Genomic DNA, 21,721 nt, shown 5'->3' with positions numbered 1-21,721 from the left:
CGGTGACAGTAGCCAACCGTAACATCTGGTCATGGGTACAACGGCTGGGATTCATTGATGCTCAGCAGTGAGTTCAAATGTGACACAACTCACAGCAAGCTTCCCAAACCCAGCACACCCAAACACAACATACCCAAATAAGTGATTCATGCCTCTCTGAGACCTCACTTTCAATTTACAATCAGTCACAAGAGAAAAGTGTTTTTCAGCAGTCCCACCTGATGCAACTTTATGATGCTGAATATATTATGTGGGTGGTGCATTCATCACCTGCTGAATTAATTTTTCTCAAGGTTGTCACTGTGTAAGAAAAATTGGTCCCACCTTGCTGAATAATGATGGCCTTGGAGACATTAAAGACATTAAAAATGTGGCCTTTGGGCTTTCTTAAAGGAAAACCCAAAGGCCACAGCTTTGCTGGTTGTTTGTTAAGTTTGGTGGCTGCTGTTTTCCTTGTCTGACTTAAATTTGTCTGAGCAAGTTCTTTGTGAGAAATAGAACATCAACAAATCACAGAAGGAAATAATAATCATTGTCATCAGGGGAACAAAAGATGTAAGACTTTTCAGCATAAATTACAGACTTTGGCAGGAAGGTAGCAGTCTCATCACATCTACTGCTAAGAGGCTCATAGACTATGGTAGAATTTACACTTATTAAGATATAGAAAGATACTTTATTCAGATTTCTTTCTTTATTGATTTACTTTATTAGATATGATAACATAATATCAGTAAATTGTAAAGATTGAACTGGCACATTATATGGTATGCAGTACTATCTTCATCCTGTGATGGCTGAACATAATGTGAACACACTTTATGTAGATGTTGTTCAGCGACTTTTGTACTTGAGCTGCTGATCCAGTGTCCACACATTAACTGTCATCCTGTAATTATCATCACACTAAAGTGACTTGGGAAAATAAAATGACTGCTGCTTTAGTTCATCTTTCAGTCTTTTTGTCTGATTAATGACTGTCTGCTTAGGAGAAACTACAAAAAAATGTGTTAATGGATAAATAAATTCAAGTGTCACTGTGAAAGTCAAGGAGTGGAGTTTATAACATACATCAACATACATAAACATACTGTGATTCAGAGCAGAGGCACAAATCTGCCACGGACACTGTGACAGGTTCCCACCAACTCTCCGCTCACACTCTCATCTTTATGCAGCTCTAGTCAGATTTCCAGGCTTTAGTCAGAGTGCTCTTTCCTCTAAATAGAGATGCAGAGTGATGAAGTGTCCGTTTTCTTCCCAGTGAGTATTTTTGGCACAGGTGTCCTGTGTGTGTGTGTGTGTGTGTGTGTGTGTGTGTGTGCGTGCGTGCGTGTGTGTGTGTGTGTGTGTGTGTGTGTGTGTGTGTGTGTCTGCCTACCTTCTGGACCCTTTATCAGCTAATTAAATGTAAAAAAAAAAAAAGGAATTCCTGATATATTAATCATTATGCCCAATAGACCATATCAGATCATATCACTTATTACTTGTCTGTGATTCTGCACTTGCGCAATCGCGTCAACTTGAGCCCAGTCTCAAACCCGCTTGCGTTTGCAGACAGATCGTCTGTTTATGTCTCAGGCTGATGCAGGAAACACTGCGCTCATCTAACACTTTTCATGAGGCAGTTCATCGGCTCCTTTTTGCGCCAGAAGCTTCTCTTATCTTGACCAGTGAGATTAGGATGAAAAGGTGAAAGTTGGATTTTGTAAATCTAACATGCGCTTATCCGGACCATTGACTTAAACGGGCAGGGGAATGTGAAGGACACGCAGTTTTCAAAACCCAGAAAAGGAAGGATGCATGTTGGTGAGTGGAACCACTTACTCCTCTGTTTTCTGTCTTGGTGCGGAGAGTGAGAAATGACAATTTTTGTGATATTTGATAATATTTTACTCTCTAACCTTTCGAGATGACGCTTTCATGGCAGGTTATTTACAAACTTCGGATATTTTCGGGATCAAATCCACCTGAATGAATCTTGCACTAAATAATTAGTCATACCAATTAGGATGGAAAACTTTTACATCCTATTTTCTCGAGACTTAAAAAATACAGGACACCCCCATAACAAAAACAAAAGATTTGGAGTGTGTCTGGCGCCTGGAGTCTAGGTGCCGAGGGGACAGCTCTTCTCTGCTACAACAGAGTGAAAATGAAGGGGAGTCATTAATTTTCCCGTTTGTGTCAGCCAGTGGTGGCTCAGTGCCTGAACTGGTGGAGGATTTGCATTGACGCTGCTGCTTCAGTTCCTCCTCCACGCACTGAATTTGGGATCTGTGGAAGTGAGTTTGTACAGAGAAAATCACAGATTAATGTCATTGCACTTTCCTCTGCCTGCTTCATTGAAATAAGTAGTAAACAGTACTTGTTTACAGTAAACAGCATTTGTTTAGAGTAGACTACTGTAAAACCTACATAGATTCTTAATTGTTTTTTTTTTTAGATGGGCTTTTCTGAATGTCTGGAGTCAGATTAGTTGATTCTTTTGATCATTTTACAGCAGTAGTTTTCAAAGATATATAGTAAGAAGATATATAATAGCCTATGAATTTTATAAATGGGTCCTTGCATTGTTTACAGCTGACATATACAACAAGCCTCCTGTACAGATGTTTGGATATAGTAGAACTGCACTTTCTGTGTGTTGCAGTTTAGCACAGCAGTGTGGTAACTTATGAATGTGCTATTCTGGTGCAAACTCAGAACAGACTGTAGTGGCCAGGTGCCTTTGGGCCAGCTGCTGTATTCAGGTCATATTTTATTAATGTGCACAAATGTGGCACAAGAGAAAATTTCATGACACAGAGGCTTTTTTAATATAATTATCATGAGATGTCCTTGCACAGTACCATGGCATTAGCAGATTCATGCAGTGTGTTGTATATATACCTTAAAAAGTAGGATGCAAAAATAGGAGTAAGACTTAAGGAAGCAGATGGTGGAAGCAGCATGTCCCTTTTCCCTTCCTACCTCCAAGCTTTTGAACTCTACATCTCTGGCCTGTTATATACATTCAGGGATTCAGGCAAATGCTCTGAGACAAGACACACAAAAATCCTGCTAAGCTCTGTCTCTATTTCCATTATTCCTTGGTTGTACCCTCCCTCATTACATTATCTGCTTCTTTTACAGTCTGGCTATTTCTCCTGTTCATTGAGGAGGGATTTGCTTTGACACAAAAGACGAAGGGTAAGATTTATATTTGCACTTCCCTGCTTTTGATAGAATGACTGCATTAAATTAAGTTACTCATTCTAATTGAATTAAAGTGAAGTCAGTAGGTACACAACTGCATCTTAGAAGTTGATTGTTGATACCATTAACTGTACGTATTTCTATCAGATTGACTATCGGCATCATAGTCTTACTTGGATGTCATGTCACATGCAGATGGAGGATCAAAAGGAGTTAGGCCACGGCAAACTCGTCACTGTGGAAACTGGGTGCGAAACACAGATGGTGGCACCTTCAGCTCTCCAAACTACCCGAACATGTACCCTCCCAATAAGGAGTGCCTGTATGTACTGGAAGGTAATCGACAACATGCACTGAGCCTTGTAATTACATGGCTGTGAAAATCAAATTTTTCTGTCTGTTGCAGATTTTGTCATTAAGTAAAGTCTGTTGTTTGTTTGGGGTCTGGTGTTAATGAAAAGGAATCTATTAGAGAGAAAAAATGCCACTAACAGAAATGAATAAAAATGTAGATGATGCCTCTTTCCTTTGACCATGATACTAATAATGGACTGGTAACACAGTATGTTTGGGTTATATTTGAGGAGTTTAAGTGCTGTCTGTCGTAGTAACAAGGCAATGTCTGACTAACTTACCATGTGCAATTCAGGTTTTCGCCTTTAACACAGAAATAAGCTGCTGCCATCATACTGAAAAAATCAGCAACACTGAGAAAAATTTGACCAAAGGAAGTATTTTTTCACTGCACTGGTGTTAGAATAGCCCTGATCCTCCTGTCTGGAAGTAGAAGTGACCTATCACCCATCTTCCCTCAGCACTTCCCCGCCAGAGAATAGAGCTACTGTTTGATAAGGCCTTCTACATTGAGGCGTCATTTGAGTGTCGTTTTGACCACATTGAGGTGCGGGATGGTCCCTTCAGCTTCTCACCACTCATCAATCGCTTCTGTGGCTCTGCCAGTCCTGGACTGGTCCTCTCGAGCGGACGCTTCATGTGGATCCGCTTCTTCAGTGATGAAGAGCTGGAGGGGATTGGCTTCCAGGTCCAATACAGCTTTACTGCAGGTGATTCACAGTGCGATGGTTTATTGATTCCCGTTTGACAATGTTCTCACTGCACCATCCTGGTATTTACTGACTTTTCATATAGTCTACTTCCACTTAATGTCTGTGCTTTTATCCATCCATCCATCCATTTTCTATACCCGCTTTTCCTGGCTCAGGGTCACGGGGCTGTGCTTTTATTTAACATTCAAATGTACTCTAAGTAATAGTGGCACTAATAGTGGGATATCTCTCTCTGTCTCTGTTATTTCCCCCAAAGATCCTGAATTTTATCTGCATGTGGGAGGACTTTTAAACCCCATCCCAGGTAGTCCAACCTTGAACCATTTCAGTTGGACATCTTTAGTTTAATGTGATGCAAAGTTGTGGGACTTTCTCACCAAAACCCATAAACTCCGTTTTCTCTCATTTGCATTATCATTTTTTCTCCAATATCTGTTGGTCAGATTGTCAGTTTGAGCTATCTGGGGCTGATGGCGTGATCCGCTCCAGTCAGGTGGAGGAAGAGTACAAAATGAGATCAGACCAGGCAGTGGACTGCATCTGGACTATACGAGCCCCAACAAACAGCAGGGTATGGCATGTGACATGTTAAATGTTTACATTATGCCTGATCATCCCATGCACAGCAGCAGAATACTTTTTTTTCATAGCTTATCTGTATTTGTAATGACTGGATACTCCTCACAAAAAGTTAGGGATATTCGACTTTCAGGTGAAATTTATGGAAAATGTAAAAAGTTCATACTACAGTGATATTATATCATGAAAGTAGGGCATTTAAGTAGAAGTATGCAATGGTAATTTCTTTTAATTTAATTTATTGAAAACATTATACACCACAACAAAAAATTTCAATGTCTCAATAACTTGTCAATTGTTAGGTGTCGTCTTGGTCTCATGATGTCAAAATGTGAACAGCATGATGAAGAGGACTGTTTAAATACAAACTGTCATTGAACCAGAACATTTAGTGGTCGATGGTCATGGATCAGACACTTGTAGTGATTTTTGTGGTTAATCACCTTGTTAGAGAACACCATGTTATTCAATAAGTACTGAAACATTGAACATGTGCATTCAAAAGTTTAGAGAAGGTCAAATTAAGTTCAGCTGTAAAGGTTATAGTGCATTTTAGGTGCATTCTGAAATTCTGAAAAAGTCAAATATACCTAACTTTTTGTGAGTAGTGTATAAGGAAAAAGTGCAGAGAAGGAGTCAAGGAAAGCTAAAAAGTGGAGAAGAGATGATGTGATACACTGGGAACAAACAAACAGTATGTTATTTGAAAAGACAATATGTGATTTTGTTTCATATAATTTCTGTAATCATGAATACAGGCAATGTAGATTAGAAAATGAAGTTTGTATCACAAAAACTTGCATCATTTATTACAAAACATTCCCTGACGTGAGATATAAGCACGTTATAAGACAAAATATGCACGGATAATACAACAGTCTACAAAAGTACACCACAAAGCTACTGTAAAACGATTTGTATTTAATGCTTTACTACAGAGATGCAATATGCATATTGCACTGAATTGTTTCAAAAATTCAATAAAATGTCTTTTACTTTGTCTGTTTGGTTGTTCCAGATTTATCTCCGATTCCTGGAATATCAGATGGAAAACTCAAATGAATGTAAGAAGAACTTTGTGGCTGTTTATGATGGCAGTAATGCTATTGAAGACCTAAAGGTAATACAGTAATATAGTAATATAATCATTTATGTTATGATATGTCACATATCATAATATGTCATATGTCATATTAAAGCCCCTTGATCTGATGCATTTCACATATTGTGCTGAAATTTATTTGACTCAGCAACTGAGCTGTGACCTTGGCCTCAGTGAGACTACATTCAAAACCTTAAGAGACAAGTGTGTGGTTTGTTGCAGGCCAAGTTTTGTAGTACAGTAGCTAACGATATAATGCTAGACACTGGTGTCGGAGTAGTGAGGATGTGGGCCGATGAGACGAGCCGTCTCAGCCGTTTTCGGATGCTGTTCACTTCTTTTGAAAACCGTGAGTTTCTCCTTTGATTTTCTTAACCTCTGTCATCCATTTATTCATCCTCTATATGGCTTAGCCCAGTTTAAAATGACAGTCTTCAATCTCAGCTGACATTGGGCGGGACTCAGGGACTTTCACCCATTGTGAATGTTTTCCCAGTGTCCCATTTGTTTAGCTTTATTGTGCTGTGAGAGGGGAAATACATTATGTGGCTGTAATAGCAGCTTTCTGTGGTTGAGCTTTAGTGCTGCAGCTTTTTAAGAATAAAGTTGTCTTGTTGACAGTTGTAGAAAATGTGTTCAAATTCATAATGTATTAAAACATTACAAAAAGTGGTTGTCCATGTATTCATAGGAACAGAGAGAAAGAGCATTTTCATAATTCAATAAGCACTTTTCAAATCTGCAGCAGTTTTTGTTTTACTATTCATGGCTTTGTTTGCTTTGACAGTGATAAAGCATATACTGATTCACCGTGTCTATTTTTCAGCACCTTGTACAGGCAGTGCGTTCTTTTGTCACACTAACATGTGCATCAACAACTCTTTGGTTTGCAACGGAGTACAAAACTGTGTCTTTCCTTGGGATGAAAGCAACTGCATAGGTACTCCAGCTGTGCCAAAACTAAGTTATGCTGTGTTATGTAATTCAATGCAGGTCATGCCTGACTCTGTTGTGTCACATTAAGCCTCCTTGAGGATTCTTTATCAGAGTGCTTTCTTTTTGTAAAGGTTCTAAATTTATAGCTGACAACCAAAGATACAGACTGTTCTGACGTGTATGTCAATGAGTAAATGACTAATGTACTTAATGCACTCTCAGTGTCTCTGAATGTCTCTCATACTTTATTGCCTTTTTTTAATTGCTCTCTTTATCTCCATCATTCAGAGAAAAAAAGCAGAACTGTTTTTCATCACGTCACAAAGACTCATGGGACAATAATCTGTGTGTCTACGGGAGTAGTGCTGCTGCTACTCATTTTCTCCATCCTGGTGCAAGTCAAACAGCCACGAAAAAAGGTAAGACAAGTCATAAATAAGCCCCAACATACTACTAACCTATAGAAATAGGTCATTTGTCAAGTGTGTTTAATCATATTTTGAAGGTGTTGGTACGTAAGAATAACCTGTTTCATCGAAGCAACTCCCAGGAGGTGTTTGACCCTCCTCATTATGAACTCTTTACTCTCAGAGACAAGGTTAGTGTGATTACATTGATATGTTATTATCTATATGTGTTGATTTTCATGCAAATGTCACAACAATATTCTTTTTAGGAGATGTCTGGGGACCTTGGGGAATTATCAGAAGAACTCCAGTCCCTGCAAGCTCTCAGGAGATCCTCATCAGGCTCACGCTGCATTCATGAACACCACTGTGGCTCTCAGGCCTCTGTCAACTCTATCAAAGCCAATCAGCCTGTACATAGTTTGGGCAGGGGATCCATTGAGCTTCTGCCTTTCAGAGGGGACTTCGAGAGCACCTTACCTCCCTTCAGGGACTTGAACAGCAGTCAGCGTAAGAAGAGCTGGCCTAGTATGAAACCAGGCCGAATGCAGGTCCATCACAACATGGGGGATAGGACGATGGGGCGGCAAGACAGAGTGATGGAGGAGGATGAAGAGGAGGAGGAAGATGGAAGGTATGATGTGTATGTGCACAGAGCAGGAAGCCGTAGAGGGAACTTTGAAATGGCCCAGCAAAGATCCTTGTCCATGGATTTCTGACAAGAAAAGACCCAGTAAATCATACAGCAACAACTTTACAGTCATTTCACAGTTTGAGGGCAGAGCTCATACATTAACAGGAAAGAGGAAGAAGATTTTCATTTCACTGTGGAGCGAATGTGTCTCCCTTGAATAAAACTGATAAAGAATCTGTTCTTGAGCAGAGCTCCAGGAACTTTATGAAATTTAATATACTGTTTGGACTGGAAGCTGTTGTTATATTTGTGTAAAAAGGAAGACAGATGATAAAGTTGTGTATTGTTCCTCTTATTAATGAATTTGGTCAAATACATTTTACGGTAAAGCAAGTAGATTTGTTGAAGTACATTTAAATCAGTGTTTATGCTCTAAGGGAATATTTAAAGCGAAGTAGTTTTTGTTTGATTTATTATTAATCATGATAAAGAACAAACATCTACACTGTTGGTTTAGGAAGAGTGTCAACATGTTTTTGGTACAGAGTTGGTTCTACCATTAAAAGTAAAAATAGCATTAAAGTGTCATGATCCGCATTTTGTGACTTCCTGTTCCTTTTATTTTGAAAGATCATGACAGGACCTGGTTTTGTTTCGTTCTGTGTCTCTTTACGTTGACCTGATTATTTTGAGTTGACTCACCTGTGCCTTGTTTTGTTCCCTCACTTTATATACCTTTGTTCTTCCACAGTTTAGTTGCCAGGTTGTCTTTTGATACACTTACGTTCCATGCCTAGAATGCCTGATTTTGCCACGCCTCAAGTCTGCTTTGTTTTCTCTTCTTTTGGATTTTGATCATGGACTGCTCTTTTGTTTTCCCAGGGTTAAGTTAAGTCATTTCTTTTCTTTATGTTTGTTTCAAGACTGTTCTTTGTCCAAGGTGTTTTGTGTGTTGTCCTCCCTGAATCTCCTCACCATGTTGAGTAGATGTGTCATGTTCCCTTAGTGTACACCCTCATGCTTTTCTCTGTTCATGTTCGTGTTTGTGTTCCTATTCATAGTCATGTTTCTGTGTGTTCTGGTGCGTCTCCCCGAGTGTGTGTGACCCAGACAGCTTCACGCCTTGATTCCCTGTTCTCGTGTCCATGTTTCCCTGTGGTCTGATGTGTCCCCAAGTATGCGTGTGACTCAGACCCTCATGCCTTGTTCCCTTGTGTCCATGTCTTTGTCCCGTGTTCATGTTTCATGTCCTTGAGTTTTCCTGCCATGATCTGTCCCTGCCAAGCCAAGTGATTCTGTTTCCTGTTTTTGCCTTGTTCTGTTAAATAAAGCCTTTTGATTTGAACCTTGAGCAATTACTGGTCCTAAAAGAACTAATAAAACCCCGATTCCTGACAAAAAGTTGAGCAGTCGCTGTTCTTCCCTGGAGGCAAGTGTAGGCTGACAAGAAATCTCATAACAGGTGAGTAGTCTGGGCGTGCTGGTTGGAAAGTCCCCTTTATAAGTATAGTATTGTGTAATCCAAATGTGTAAACATCAAAATCCCCCTCTAGAACACCTCATGTTTATCATACACTAGATGATGAAGATAATTGTTTCTGTTTCTGTTTTTGACTTGTCCAAAGGGTAACTTTTATAACCAGGATCAAATTCAGAAAATATAGAATTTAATCAGAAAGGAAACTGTGCTAGTGCTGGTTATGGCCTAGAAAAAGGGTGGTGTTAATTGGGTTAGAGATTAGATTGTAGTTTTTTGTTGTCATAAAATAGGTCTACAAATTAACCTGTGCACAATGTAGATCTTAGAGAACTTTATTACATTGGTTTAGGCATGTTGGATCCCAGGGATGTTGAATATAGTCAGAAAATGGAGTTATATAATAACATACTGTAATCAAAAAAAACAACAACATAGAAGTATCTCTAAAATGTCCAGAGATGTACTGTATGTGTTACCTTTTATTATCTCACAACAGCACAGCTTTGTGTTCAGTGTGCTAAACATTCAGGAAACTCACTGGACTGATAATTAATGGAGCAGCTATGCAGAAGTACAAACACATGAACCTGCAGTCTTGTCGCTGCAGTATGAGAGCTGTTTATGCCAGGGAGCCCTATCATGCATTTGACTTTTGACCTTAAAGTATAGTCTAGTGTGCTGATAAGAATAAACAATATGATACTAAAAGGTTTGCTCAGGGTGGTTACTTTCTGGACATGACTAAAACAAAATAAAAATATGGCAACACAGCTTATCATTAATTTAAATACATAGATCATAAATAATGACTTGCACTGTGCTGCCCAAAAGTCATAAGTTCCCCTTATCTCAAAAGGAACGAGAGGCAGTATACTGACGTTCATTATTCTGTCCTCTACTGTGTTCATATCAAACACAATGGAGACTTACTGACTCTGCAGACTCTGCAGAACGAAAAAAAAGATCTTCAAACAAACAAAACGTGATTAAATCTGCAGTGTCTTTATTATTCAACTGCCTTGTGCTATAACCCTTATTTTTATGTCTTAACCTCCATGTTGGTGATTGTGTGGCCTTAAAATCCCACAGCCATAACTGAACATCAAGTTTATTTTGCAGTACAGTAAACAAATGAGTGACTCAGGTGACTCACTTACATAACAGTAAATAGGCTCCTCTGCAGTCAACCATTAACGGCAGGTTCAACTCAGGGAGCCACATGCTAAAACATAATCATGGAGTTTGAAATACTTTAACAAGGCTTTTTGCCTGTTTGTGTGTGCCCATATGTGTGCATGACCATAGACAGCATCATTTGTACAGCAACACAATATTTATTATGAGATATGAAAACAGGTGACACATGCTTCTGAAATGACAGCAGTGGTGACTGTAAAGTATGCAAATATGACAGGTCATCTTGAGTGACAGAGCAGAGGGACTGTCGCATAACACGTTAAAAATAAAACATTACGTATGTGAATTGTACTACTATTAGTTATACATGGAAAGCACATTACTGAATGGCATTAATAAATAATAAAATACTATAATAGAAATCACATAGAAAAATTATTTGATAATTCTTTAGACATCTTTTAAAACTTTGCTCAAACAGTACATCAACAGTGCTTACATTAAAAAATTACTGCACAACCCATATAAATACTATAGAACTCCTCCTTCTACTGACAAATGCTGCTACTTTTATTACATGATACAATTAGTAATGAAAACACTGTCGCAGTTATTTCTCGTTTAAAGATTTTGATTCCATCATCTTTTTGTTGTTATTCTCTCAGTCCTCAAATCAGAACATCATATATTTCAGTCTAGTGTAGAGTGTCTCAGTGCATCTAGAGTCAAGGTGAGCTCCGCAGTGATTCCTCAAAGAAGGCCAGGCGGTTGTGCACCAAAAGGGGCGTGTTCTCCCCAAGAACAGCCTCTGTAAAGTTCGGCCGTCTCCAGGCATAAACCATGCTGTTCAGGAAGCCTTGTAGGGACACACAGGCAGCCTGAAAAAATATATACAACAATATATACAACTCAAACATAAGGTACAGATCTTTTCTCATACCATTATTCAGTAATGTGATAATCCTCAAAAATGTACCTGTATGATATAAAGCCAAAAAAAGCTGCGCTGTTCAAGGTTTGTCCACACCATAATGATAGAGAACAGAATGAGGACAAGAGCTGCAGGAGAATAATTTGGTGAAATTAATTATATTATCCTTAAAAGTGCGTGTGTGTGTGTGTGTGTGTGTGCGTGTGTGTGTGCGTGTGTGCGTGTATGTGTGTGTACGTACCTGGTGTCCAGCAGAATAAGATGACAATCACCATATTCCGTGCGGTAGAAAACACTCCTTTGATTCTCCTTCTTGAACGTCCATCTCCTTCCACAGGGAAAAGACCGTGATACTGATGTCTTTCATACCATTGGCCAACCTTATAATAAATGACCTGCAGAAAAACCAAACCAGTGATTACATTCTGCTTGCACACATGTAAATGTAAAGACTAAATACTTTAAATAGTGTACAATTATAAATCAAAACTACATTACTACAGCTATAAAACTGTAAATGAAAATAGTCAAAATTCTTCCTTAAGTAATATGATTATGCTTATGACTTACAGAGCAAGACAACATCACTGTTATCACCACAAAGAAAAGAAAACCTCTGATGAAATCGTCATGGATTCTGTCCTGGGAAGAAAAAAAACATACATTTTGGCACAAATGGCTAAATTGGCTAATTGGTAGAAGCTACTTTGCAAATATTTCATGATAAGCTATAACCATTCAATCTGCAAAATTACCAATTAGTATAATACAGTAAAATATGAATCCATTTCTGTGAAATAAAAGGAGGAGATAAAAATGTGCCATGATATACTCACAGCATCTGAACAGAAGTCCCCTGAGACATGCAAGAACAAAATACAACTGTGAAAATAGAAAAATAACAACAGTCAAAAACACAGGGGAACAGACGTCTTTCAATTCTGAGGAAATCCTGAATGATCATGAAGGTTTTATGCTCACCTGTTGCAGTATTTGGTATCATTAATGACATTGTCGCTGGATGATTTGTCAGTTTCTGGAATCACCAATGCAGTTTTTATGAAGGGAGTAAGCACATATGCTAAATACATTGCAATGGGGATCAACCTATGGTAAGGGACAGACAGAAAGAGACACATTTAAATGACATTTTCCAGTAAAAATATTCAGAAAATGTGGAAAGGTAGTTAAGGGGAGCGTGTTATAGCATTTAGAGAGAAAGAGAGAGAGACAAACTCACCAGGCCATCGCATACACAGGTATAGTGGTTATTCTCCTTCTACACAGACTCTATTAACAAAGACAGACAGGGAAAGATTTGACTGAATCCATATTAACAGTTTTGGAGTAAGATATAATCTACAAATAAAGTTGATGCCTCACCGGTCCACTCTCATCCTCTGTGGGTCGTGCTCTCCATCCTTGGATTACATTCTTTGACGTCCATGCATAAATCACCACCAGCAGAAATGAAATAAAATAAAATGTCTGGAACATAACAAATATACAAATAATATACACCGATGCCAAATATGACAATGTGGATCATGATGCTGAACTAAGGATCATTTAAATGCAGCTCTGCAAAGGTAGTAACATGTTTGCATACACAATAGTGTGCCATAGGGCCAGATGTCCTCTGCTGTGTGCAAATACTGACTTGCTAAAAAACATCCTTGTCCTGCTCCATAAATCTAAAACCTGTTTGCCTGAAGAGGTTTTATTTCAGGTTTGTGGCCAAGTGGGGCTGGAAAACATCACTGCCCCCCAAATCCAGACATTTGCTCTTTATCTTTATGAGGACAATGTTTATGAGCTTTCATGAAGACATTTTATTATTTAATTTTATTAGTTTTGTATTATTCTCTAATATTCAAACAAAGAATTGGTTATAAAAACCTGTTAAATTTTTCATGTTCCTAAAGAATGTTCTGTAACTTGTTTTTAAAAAGTTTAATCAAAAAGACTAATAAAAGCATCTTTCTATGGAAAATGAATAAGGAATTTTGTATAGTCCACATTTGTCTCCATTCCAACATTTTAGAAAGTGTGTTGTGCTCAAATCTTCAGTATATTCAGTACAATGTATATTGCTAATTATTCACACACTAGGTGCAGAGAAGTCAGTTTGCTGTCATAAATATGAGCTATTAGTTTATCTGAATTTTGACATGTAGACTAACCTATTGATTATTGTCTGATATTATTCCTTTAATAGTCGTTACTTTGTCTTTGGTTCATTATTTGCAGCTTTATCGTGATGCCTGTTAGAGCCTACAGAGTCTGCCTTCATACAAAACAATAACCACATGCTATACTGTAAGTGGAAATAGTTGATCTCAGGATTGGGGTCATTTCATTTGCAGGTTATTGCTTTGATTAAATGTTGAACCATTGAAAGCCTGAATATTTTCCATATCTGTATTTAGAAATAAATCCACAATCTCAACTGAATGAAATTGTGTAAGGCTGTTTTTGCCCCCACAGTTGATTCTTTTCTGTGTTTCTTCTATGTAAAATAACTAGTTTCTGTGACCTTAACTCTTATCACTGCAAAATATCACGTGAATTCAGTAAATGTTTAGATTGAAAGTGATGCAATTCACAATAGACCCAAAGGAACAGTGATTACAACATGCAGTTTCACCCCTTTACATTTCCATCACTGAAGACATGATGCAGGCAAAACTGCTCACCACTTTTCTTTATAGATACAATAAAACAAACACAAGGTTTTTACAGCCATAATGACTTGGCATGTCTTAGTAACTCAGGGAAAATCCTATGCAAACCCATGCCTCTCCTCTTGTCTGCACCTCAACTTTCCTGTCCCCTCTATGAAATTAAACTTCAGATATGATCCCTTCCCCTGCCAGAAAGCAGTCTTGTAAATAATTTACTTGTAGGGGGTAAGTGCTCAGTCTGACAGACTGAAAGTAACTGTTCCTCACCAGTGACAAGGGCAGGCTGTATTGGCAGATGACTACACTGTTGTCAGCGCTGAGTTTGTTCATAACGCTGGTGGACATCAGAATTAGAGCAGCAAGGAGGTCTGCCAGTGCAAGTTGCACCAGGAGATGGACCTGCACATAAAATACAAAAGATTTTGCTTTTCTGTACAGACATAATATGCATATGCAAACTATTATCCATCAATTAAACACAAAAATAAGTCACTACAAAAAGACATGCATGAATGCATACAATTTGACTCACCTGTCTTTTTAGATACCTCCATCTTACTACAGAAACCACCAGGACAGACAAACTCCCAGTCACACTGCAGTGAATCAGGAATATGTGAAATATTAAGTAACATGTTGTAGACCATGTGTAAAAGGTTAAAGTGAATATAGAACACGTAAGCGGGAAAGTTGGCGCCACATCAACACTAGACCTGAGCCAAGTCAAGTGTCTTTGTCTACAAGATTACTTGTCTCACATCCATGTGACTGCTGCATAAAATGTTAAAAAATAACACACAGTAAATCTTAACCCACTCTTTAGCTCCATAAAAACTACCTGGAGGCTCTCAGGTCACTTTTTGTTTTGCTTTCTTTGTCACAGGCTATAGAAAGAATGTGGACAATTCAGGGGGTGTTAACCAAATGTAGTTTTAAGTTTGCAGTAGCTGCAACTATCCAGTGAGCTGCATTTCAGTCCTGAACATAATTTCAGTACGCAACATATATGGCAATGCTCTTAATAGAGCAGAAAGTAAACATAAACCTGCCTCATGTTACATCTTGCCTTGCTAGTTCGGCAGATTTCATGAAATAAACCAACTGTGTCAATCTAATAAACAAGTAATTCAACCATATGAGTAAAGTATACTACCTGGGAGTGAGAAACCCCAAGTATATATCTGAGAGAACGAGAATCTGGAAAAACAAAGTTCAAACATGTAATGTATGGCCATTGTTTCCATCCAGAACATTTTCATTTAAAAAAGTTTAGTTCATTAATGCACAGGACATTGTTAAAGGTAATGCTCACCTGATCTGTACTCAGTGTACCATTGAGCTCCATGCTAAATATCCAATAATCAGTTCAAATCAATAATCCCAAACTCGTGCCCTGTGCCCAGGTAAATTACCTGTCTGTCACAGGCTTTTGTGCTAGTGTGTTGTCCAGTGAAAGCACACCTCTATAAAGTCTGTGCTTTGTCACGTGCTGCTGTTTTAACTCCACCTGCTTTGAGTGCGTGCTTTGTGACTGCACATGGGTTAGTACCACTGCAATTCTTTCGATCAGGAATTTCCAGGTGGTGTATGGGAATATTCCTTCTTACTACAAGTCTTTTTTTAAGAATTTGAAACACTTAAGGCAGACAGGAAGACACTGAAAAGGAATTCCCTCTCTACTTTTTGGATATTTTCCCTCTCTTTGTTATTAGAGCATATTTTCCCCAAGAATGTGTAGATGCATTATTTACCCTGCTGGCATGCTCAGTGTGTCATTAGCTCCCATGATCATAACTGGTATTGTTGCATTGAGAACCAACAGCTACACACACAAACACATACACAAGTGAAGTGCAGACTCTGAACATATCTGTTAAAATAAATAAATAAATAAAAATAATCAAATCAAGCAACCAGGGTCAAGGGTCAAATTAATTTATATAGCACATTTACAACAACCAAAGCTGCCCAAAGTGCTTTACAGTAAAGTAAAATAAGATAAAAATAAATATTAAAAATACATCATTTAAAGCAATAAAAACACAAAAAATCTTGTGAAATTAATAAAATCCGGTTACAAAACGCAATCATAAAATGATAAATGCCTGTGAAACCGCGACGTCTAGTGGTAGGAATCGGCCTTGCATTTGACAACTTGTCTTTTGCTTAAACGGAAATGAAATTCAAGTAAAATATAGCATGAGCCTTTGCCATAGCACTGAAGTCTGTATTGTGCTAAATGGTGGTTGATAAATAAACCAACCAGGTTCTGTCAATGCGAAAACAACAACGTGTGTTCGATTAACACACGTGTCAATAAAGTTGAGTCAAATCGGTGACGTCGTGTGTTCCACGTTGGCCCGGACGTGGCAGTTCGAGTGGAGACCGAGTGAAACTACACTTCGCCCCTGCTCCGGGTTGAAGCGAGTATCACGTTACTTTTACAGAACCAAACGTCTTCGGTTCAGTCATGGGTCTCACCATTTCTTCAATCTTCTCGAGGCTTTTTGGCAAAAAGCAGATGAGGATTTTGATGGGTGAGTGTTTACCTGTCGAAGGCTAACTTTAGCCGTTAGCCAGCTAGCTTTAGGTGTTAGCTTTAGCTTCTCTCTGATCTTTAAAATACAAACCCGAGACAGAAGCGGGGACGAAACACTAAAAAGAGACACTTCGTTTTCTGCTGTTTGAGAGAAATGTTGGACTTTTCCGCACCGAGCCTTAGCGAGTGGAAAGGCTTAAATTCAAATGATTTTACATTACTTAGCCTCTTTAAAACCAAATGTACCTTTTACAAAATTATTACTGCTCAGCATTAACTGAAAGCTACTTGTAAAATAACGAGTTAAGTATTGAAGGTTTGTGCTCATTAACTTATTATTGGCAGACTAACTCCATATGAGGGTTGACGGGTGTGTGACTAATATAGTGGTCATTTTTTTTCAAGCCTGTATCTAGACAGTAGGGTCGCAGGTTATGTTCCCCATAGTGCTAGGACATATTTCCAGTAAGATCAGCTTTTATAGGTGTAGACAGCCTCTCTCCCCTCGTACTAACAGATGATTTGCTTTCTGCAGTCACATTTGTTGTGTAAATTCACAGCCTGTTTTCTTTATTTCCCTGCAGTGGGGCTGGATGCTGCAGGAAAAACAACTATTTTGTACAAACTGAAGCTCGGTGAGATTGTAACCACCATTCCAACCATTGGTAAGACAAACCGCCTTATTAGTTGGTTTATATGATCTTCTTGAGTGTTTGCTTGACACTATGAAGATGTGCTTGAAAAATTGAGTTTTGTATGTTATTAAGGTCTCTACCTTCTCTTGCACTGTAAAGGTTTCAATGTGGAAACAGTAGAATATAAAAATATCAGTTTCACTGTATGGGACGTGGGTGGCCAGGACAAGATCAGACCCCTCTGGAGACACTATTTCCAGAACACACAGGTATGATTGTCACTGTCAAAGTGGTGAGCTTTGGTTTAATAAGGCAAACCTAAGTCCAGGTTTAATTTTGCAGTGTTAATGTGGAGCAGCAGCAGCAGCAGTAGTAGTAGTAGTAGTAGTAGTATACACCTCTCAAATACTTAAGATCACAAGAGTAAAGATGTTTCAGTGCAACCATAAGTTTGACACCCAAATATTGTACTGATGCAGCTGCACCCAGTATTATGAAACAGTAACACAGATTGTATTTGACATTTTAGTCCTTGACTGTACTTTCATTTGTTTACTTTGGAATATGGGTTTGCTTTCTTTCTGTCTACCTGCATTACTCCTGTTGGTAAAAGTAGGTGTAGGTTATGTTCACGTTGAAAGACTATGTTCTTTTCTTTTTGTAATGTTTGCTCCTGTTTAGTTTGGTGGACGTTTGAGATTTTTGGCATAGTTTCTTAAAATCTTTGCCAATATCAATTTAATCCCTGTACATTAATTTAGTTACTGAAACTAAATTTGTTCTCATCAAATAAATCAAATAAACTTGTTCTCATCTAGGGCCTCATCTTCGTAGTGGACAGTAATGACAGAGAAAGAGTGGCAGAATCTGCAGAGGAGCTCTCAAAGATGGTAGGTATTTAATATGTTCAGCTCAGTATGGATCCATAACGCATTAAGTTATTACATAACAATGTCAATAACAATGTCATTTTAGATTATTTTCATGACAGGTGAAGTAGCTGTTTTTAACTTAGATGTGTCTAATGTTGTGCATCCATCCAGTATCTATATTGATCCCATAGAGCAAGAGGTTGTGTTCGTGTGGTTAAACTTAAACTTGTATTGTTTTGTCATGTTGTAGGGAAATTTGCCAACATGTGCAATAAGGCCTAGTGAGCTTTTGAACATGATCTGTTCATATCTGGATGGCATGGATTGCCCATTAATGTTGAATAATAATAATACCATTAATGTTGAATAATAATAATAATACATAATACAGGGGCTCGACCACACCAGAATTGACTTGTGCTGCCTTGTTGGTACTGACATAGCCTGTCAAGCATATTTGTTCTGACTTAGAGAAGGTGTGGTCAATGTATTGGTGACTCACCGAAATAGTTCTAGGTCAGGGTGAGGGGAAAAAGTAATTGGAGTAATTGAAATGTCATATATGGTAATCTGTTTGCATTGAGTGAAGCATGGATGGGCAACCCATATTCCTCAAGGGCCACCGTCCTACTTGATTTCCAACTATCTGTGCTCTGCCCGCAGCTTATTACCTGGGTCTGGTGTGTTCAGTCAGTCAGATTCTGGGACACACCAATTCACTTTGCTTTCCCTCACTCCACCCTCATCTGAGATGGTATCTTCCAGCTTCTGATTAGCTAAACACACCTGACCCAGGTAATCAGCAGTGGGTAGAACAGGGATTGTTGCAAAACAAGAAAGCTGTGCAGCAGGAGGGATGTAAATGGCTGTGCCTTTTTTCAGCCATTTGCACTGTTGCAGCCATATCAACACGGATTACATACAAACAGGCTTCTTGAGAAATTTGTAAGATTTTTGAAACCTCCTTAACTGATGACCAGCAAGTAATTCTGTGTCACTGTAAATATATGTAATGAACAAATCAATCTAATCGGTTTTGTTTTGGTGCTAAGACTAAACCTTGGAGACTAAGTTCAAATCTGTTATCTGCTCCTGTAGTTGCTGGAGGACGAGTTGAAAGATGCTGTTTTGCTGGTGTTTGCAAACAAACAGGACCTTCCCAATGCCTTATCAGTCAGTGAACTCACAGACAAACTGGGCCTACATGCCCTCCGCAACAAAACTGTAAGTAATCTGAATAGATACATTATGCCTACACCTGCAGTAAAATTACAATGCACACAACTGCATTCATATTCTCCTGATTTACACTATGTAATCTCTGATTCCACAGTGGCACATTGAGTCAACCTGCGCCACCCAGGGCACTGGGCTGTATGAAGGACTTGACTGGCTATCCAGGGAGCTTTCCAAGAACTAATAAAGGACCAACTGGATAGATGACAAAGAGAGAGACATTAAACAGCAGGGGACATGAGCGAAAGCACAGACATTTTATTCAGAAACATTTTGTCTTCCAGCACAAATGTTCACAAAAAAAGACAAGGCTGGTGGACAACTTAATAATTCTTGGGAAATTTTATGTCTTGTATTTCTTCTTTTGCTGTCAGTACTATTAGCATATTATCTCTCGAAGTAATCTATATTTTTTTCCTTTTGTTCCAAAAATATTAGATGACAGCAAGTTGTAATTACACCTTCAGTTCCATGATGAGCAAATGGTTTTCTAGGGAAATTGAATAGAAACAATGAATAACGGGAGTTGTCTTTCCACATGGCTTATTGGCTCCTGTCTAGGCAGCATTTGCTGTAATCGAACCAACTTGTATATTTGTTGGACTTACAGCCAGTGTTGAGCCTAGGTTGGGCGGTATGATAATATAACTCCAGAGCTTTGGGGAATGGCATTTTGTAGACTGCCACAAGCTGTTCATCTCCATGACCCATTGTAGATTTTTGAGTCTTGCAGACCTGGCCCTTTACTCTTAACTGCTATATCGTCAATCTCAAGCCAAGTCATTCCAGTAAAGTCCTGTAGCCTAGAGAATGAGACGGACAAGGATTACAGTCATTTCATAGATTGATTTTAGTTTGTTCTGTCGAACTGTGTGTCCTCCCACTAAATGGGTCCAAAAAGGAACATTGTGCCTTCTGGGCCTTCCCACACAAATCTGAGTAATCCTTTCCTTATCTCATTCTTAGGTTATGCTTCCTCCTAATATGCTTTTGTAAATTTTTGGCTTGTGAAAGACAAAATAATACAATCAGACACTTCCTTTTTGTGCTGCAGTGTATGCTGTGGAGCAGTAACCACATTTTGTGTGCCGATTGCTTCTTTGTAAGTTGGCTTAACTATCAACCAGGATTTTATCCTCTGAACATTTGTGAATTTGTCCTTACTTTTCTGTCTTACATTTTAAATTCACCACAAAAAATAACTTCAGTTCTTCTATTCATCCTGACGATAAATCCTTTTAAACCTAAAATGAGGAAGGAAGTGTTTCAGTGTTGACACAAGGCCAGTGTCAGTGTGATACAACAACGTAGCATGTTGTTTTTGTTTTCTTTGTTTGGATTGTTCGTCCTTTTTTGGCAAGTGCATTGTGCTGAGGTAAATGGCAAATAGTGTATTATGTTCTCAATTATTCTAATCATTTTGAAACACGAATGAATTTATTGGGGTTTACATTCCAACTTATGCTTGCAGTTGCTGGAGCCACCACTCTTAACAGTTATTAGCTAAAAGTATTTTACAAAAAAAAAAGCTCAGAATAAAGCCACTGTCAAAAAAATGTGTTTTGGACTCCATTATTGAACAGGCAGTTTTACTTGAAGCATTTGCCTTTCTAATGTGTTATTACAAATATTTTCTGACAGCTGTATTCACAGAAGGTGAAATTAGGTCATGCAGATTTAGTTTCATGTTAATGCACTAAAATACTCAACTGGCATCTTCTATCAGGAACTGGCTGATAAGAGGAAGTGGTGTGTTTTGACACCAACTCTGTTGAGGCCTGTGACTATGCAGTTCTTTGCAGATGTTTGTCTCTGGTCTGTCTTTGGTTAAATATTATTTCCCTTAAAGCCACTACACTTCCTACCACATCTTACATCGTTAATATAAGCTTTGGTATGGTCTAAAACGTTCTGCACGTCAAACTGTCACTTCTGCTGTCAAAGTAAGCAGACGAGCTTATCTAAAATAAAATGTAGGTGTCACTAAGCAGCCCTGTGGCTGTAAAAACACTATAACACAACATATATGTTATGGGCAGTTTCTCTCCTTTGTACTTTATAGCTAAATAAAATTAATAGCTGTTATAAAGTTAACTTTTTACACAACAGCTTCTTCTAAAGCTGAAATGCCAGTCATCCTCTGAAATGGCGTGTATAAATCTGTGTTTGATATGCAACCAATATATGAACAGCTTCACATCTTTCTCCAAAACTTTGGTGGTGCTCAGTAGAAACAAATCTTCATCACACTATATACAGTGGGTACGGAAAGTATTCAGACCCC

The 21,721-nt window shown here is 38.4% G+C and overlaps 3 protein-coding genes across 5 annotated transcripts; 2 read left to right on the top strand and 1 right to left on the bottom strand.

The window, feature by feature from the left end:
- Positions 1–1,570: 1,570 nt before the first annotated feature.
- On the top strand, positions 1,571–8,642 carry neto2b (neuropilin (NRP) and tolloid (TLL)-like 2b). Of its 3 annotated transcripts, none has more exons than XM_026312298.2 (12): positions 1,571–1,809; positions 3,136–3,192; positions 3,394–3,534; positions 4,014–4,262; positions 4,522–4,569; positions 4,709–4,836; positions 5,863–5,964; positions 6,169–6,295; positions 6,773–6,886; positions 7,171–7,301; positions 7,388–7,480; positions 7,559–8,642. In XM_026312298.2, the coding sequence occupies exons 1-12, from the start codon at positions 1,800–1,802 to the stop codon at positions 8,006–8,008; spliced, it is 1,650 nt and encodes a 549-aa protein (XP_026168083.1). In that variant the 5' UTR covers positions 1,571–1,799; the 3' UTR covers positions 8,009–8,642. The 3 variants fall into 3 exon arrangements, with proteins under 3 accessions (XP_026168083.1, XP_026168085.1, XP_026168084.1); XM_026312300.2 differs by having other exon boundaries at positions 3,346–3,534; XM_026312299.2 differs by lacking the exon at positions 4,522–4,569.
- Positions 8,643–10,686: 2,044 nt separating this feature from the next.
- LOC113133470 (uncharacterized) lies at positions 10,687–15,587 on the bottom strand. Its single transcript, XM_026312301.2, has 12 exons — positions 15,468–15,587; positions 15,309–15,352; positions 14,688–14,751; positions 14,423–14,554; positions 12,855–12,959; positions 12,712–12,761; positions 12,453–12,578; positions 12,308–12,353; positions 12,042–12,113; positions 11,713–11,866; positions 11,517–11,599; positions 10,687–11,418 (listed from the first exon to the last, which is right to left on the bottom strand). The coding sequence occupies exons 1-12, from the start codon at positions 15,498–15,500 to the stop codon at positions 11,266–11,268; spliced, it is 1,062 nt and encodes a 353-aa protein (XP_026168086.1). The 5' UTR covers positions 15,501–15,587; the 3' UTR covers positions 10,687–11,265.
- Positions 15,588–16,512: 925 nt separating this feature from the next.
- Positions 16,513–20,997, top strand: LOC113133207 (ADP-ribosylation factor 4-like). Its single transcript, XM_026311851.2, has 6 exons — positions 16,513–16,692; positions 17,279–17,359; positions 17,489–17,598; positions 18,148–18,219; positions 19,300–19,425; positions 19,535–20,997. The coding sequence occupies exons 1-6, from the start codon at positions 16,626–16,628 to the stop codon at positions 19,619–19,621; spliced, it is 543 nt and encodes a 180-aa protein (XP_026167636.1). The 5' UTR covers positions 16,513–16,625; the 3' UTR covers positions 19,622–20,997.
- Positions 20,998–21,721: the final 724 nt, after the last annotated feature.

The sequence above is a fragment of the Mastacembelus armatus genome, chromosome 6 (genome assembly GCF_900324485.2).
Source record: "Mastacembelus armatus chromosome 6, fMasArm1.2, whole genome shotgun sequence".
Taxonomy (NCBI): Eukaryota; Metazoa; Chordata; class Actinopteri; order Synbranchiformes; family Mastacembelidae; genus Mastacembelus; species Mastacembelus armatus.
Note: the sequence above shows the minus strand (reverse complement) of the source record. Positions and strands in the feature narration are given on the sequence as shown.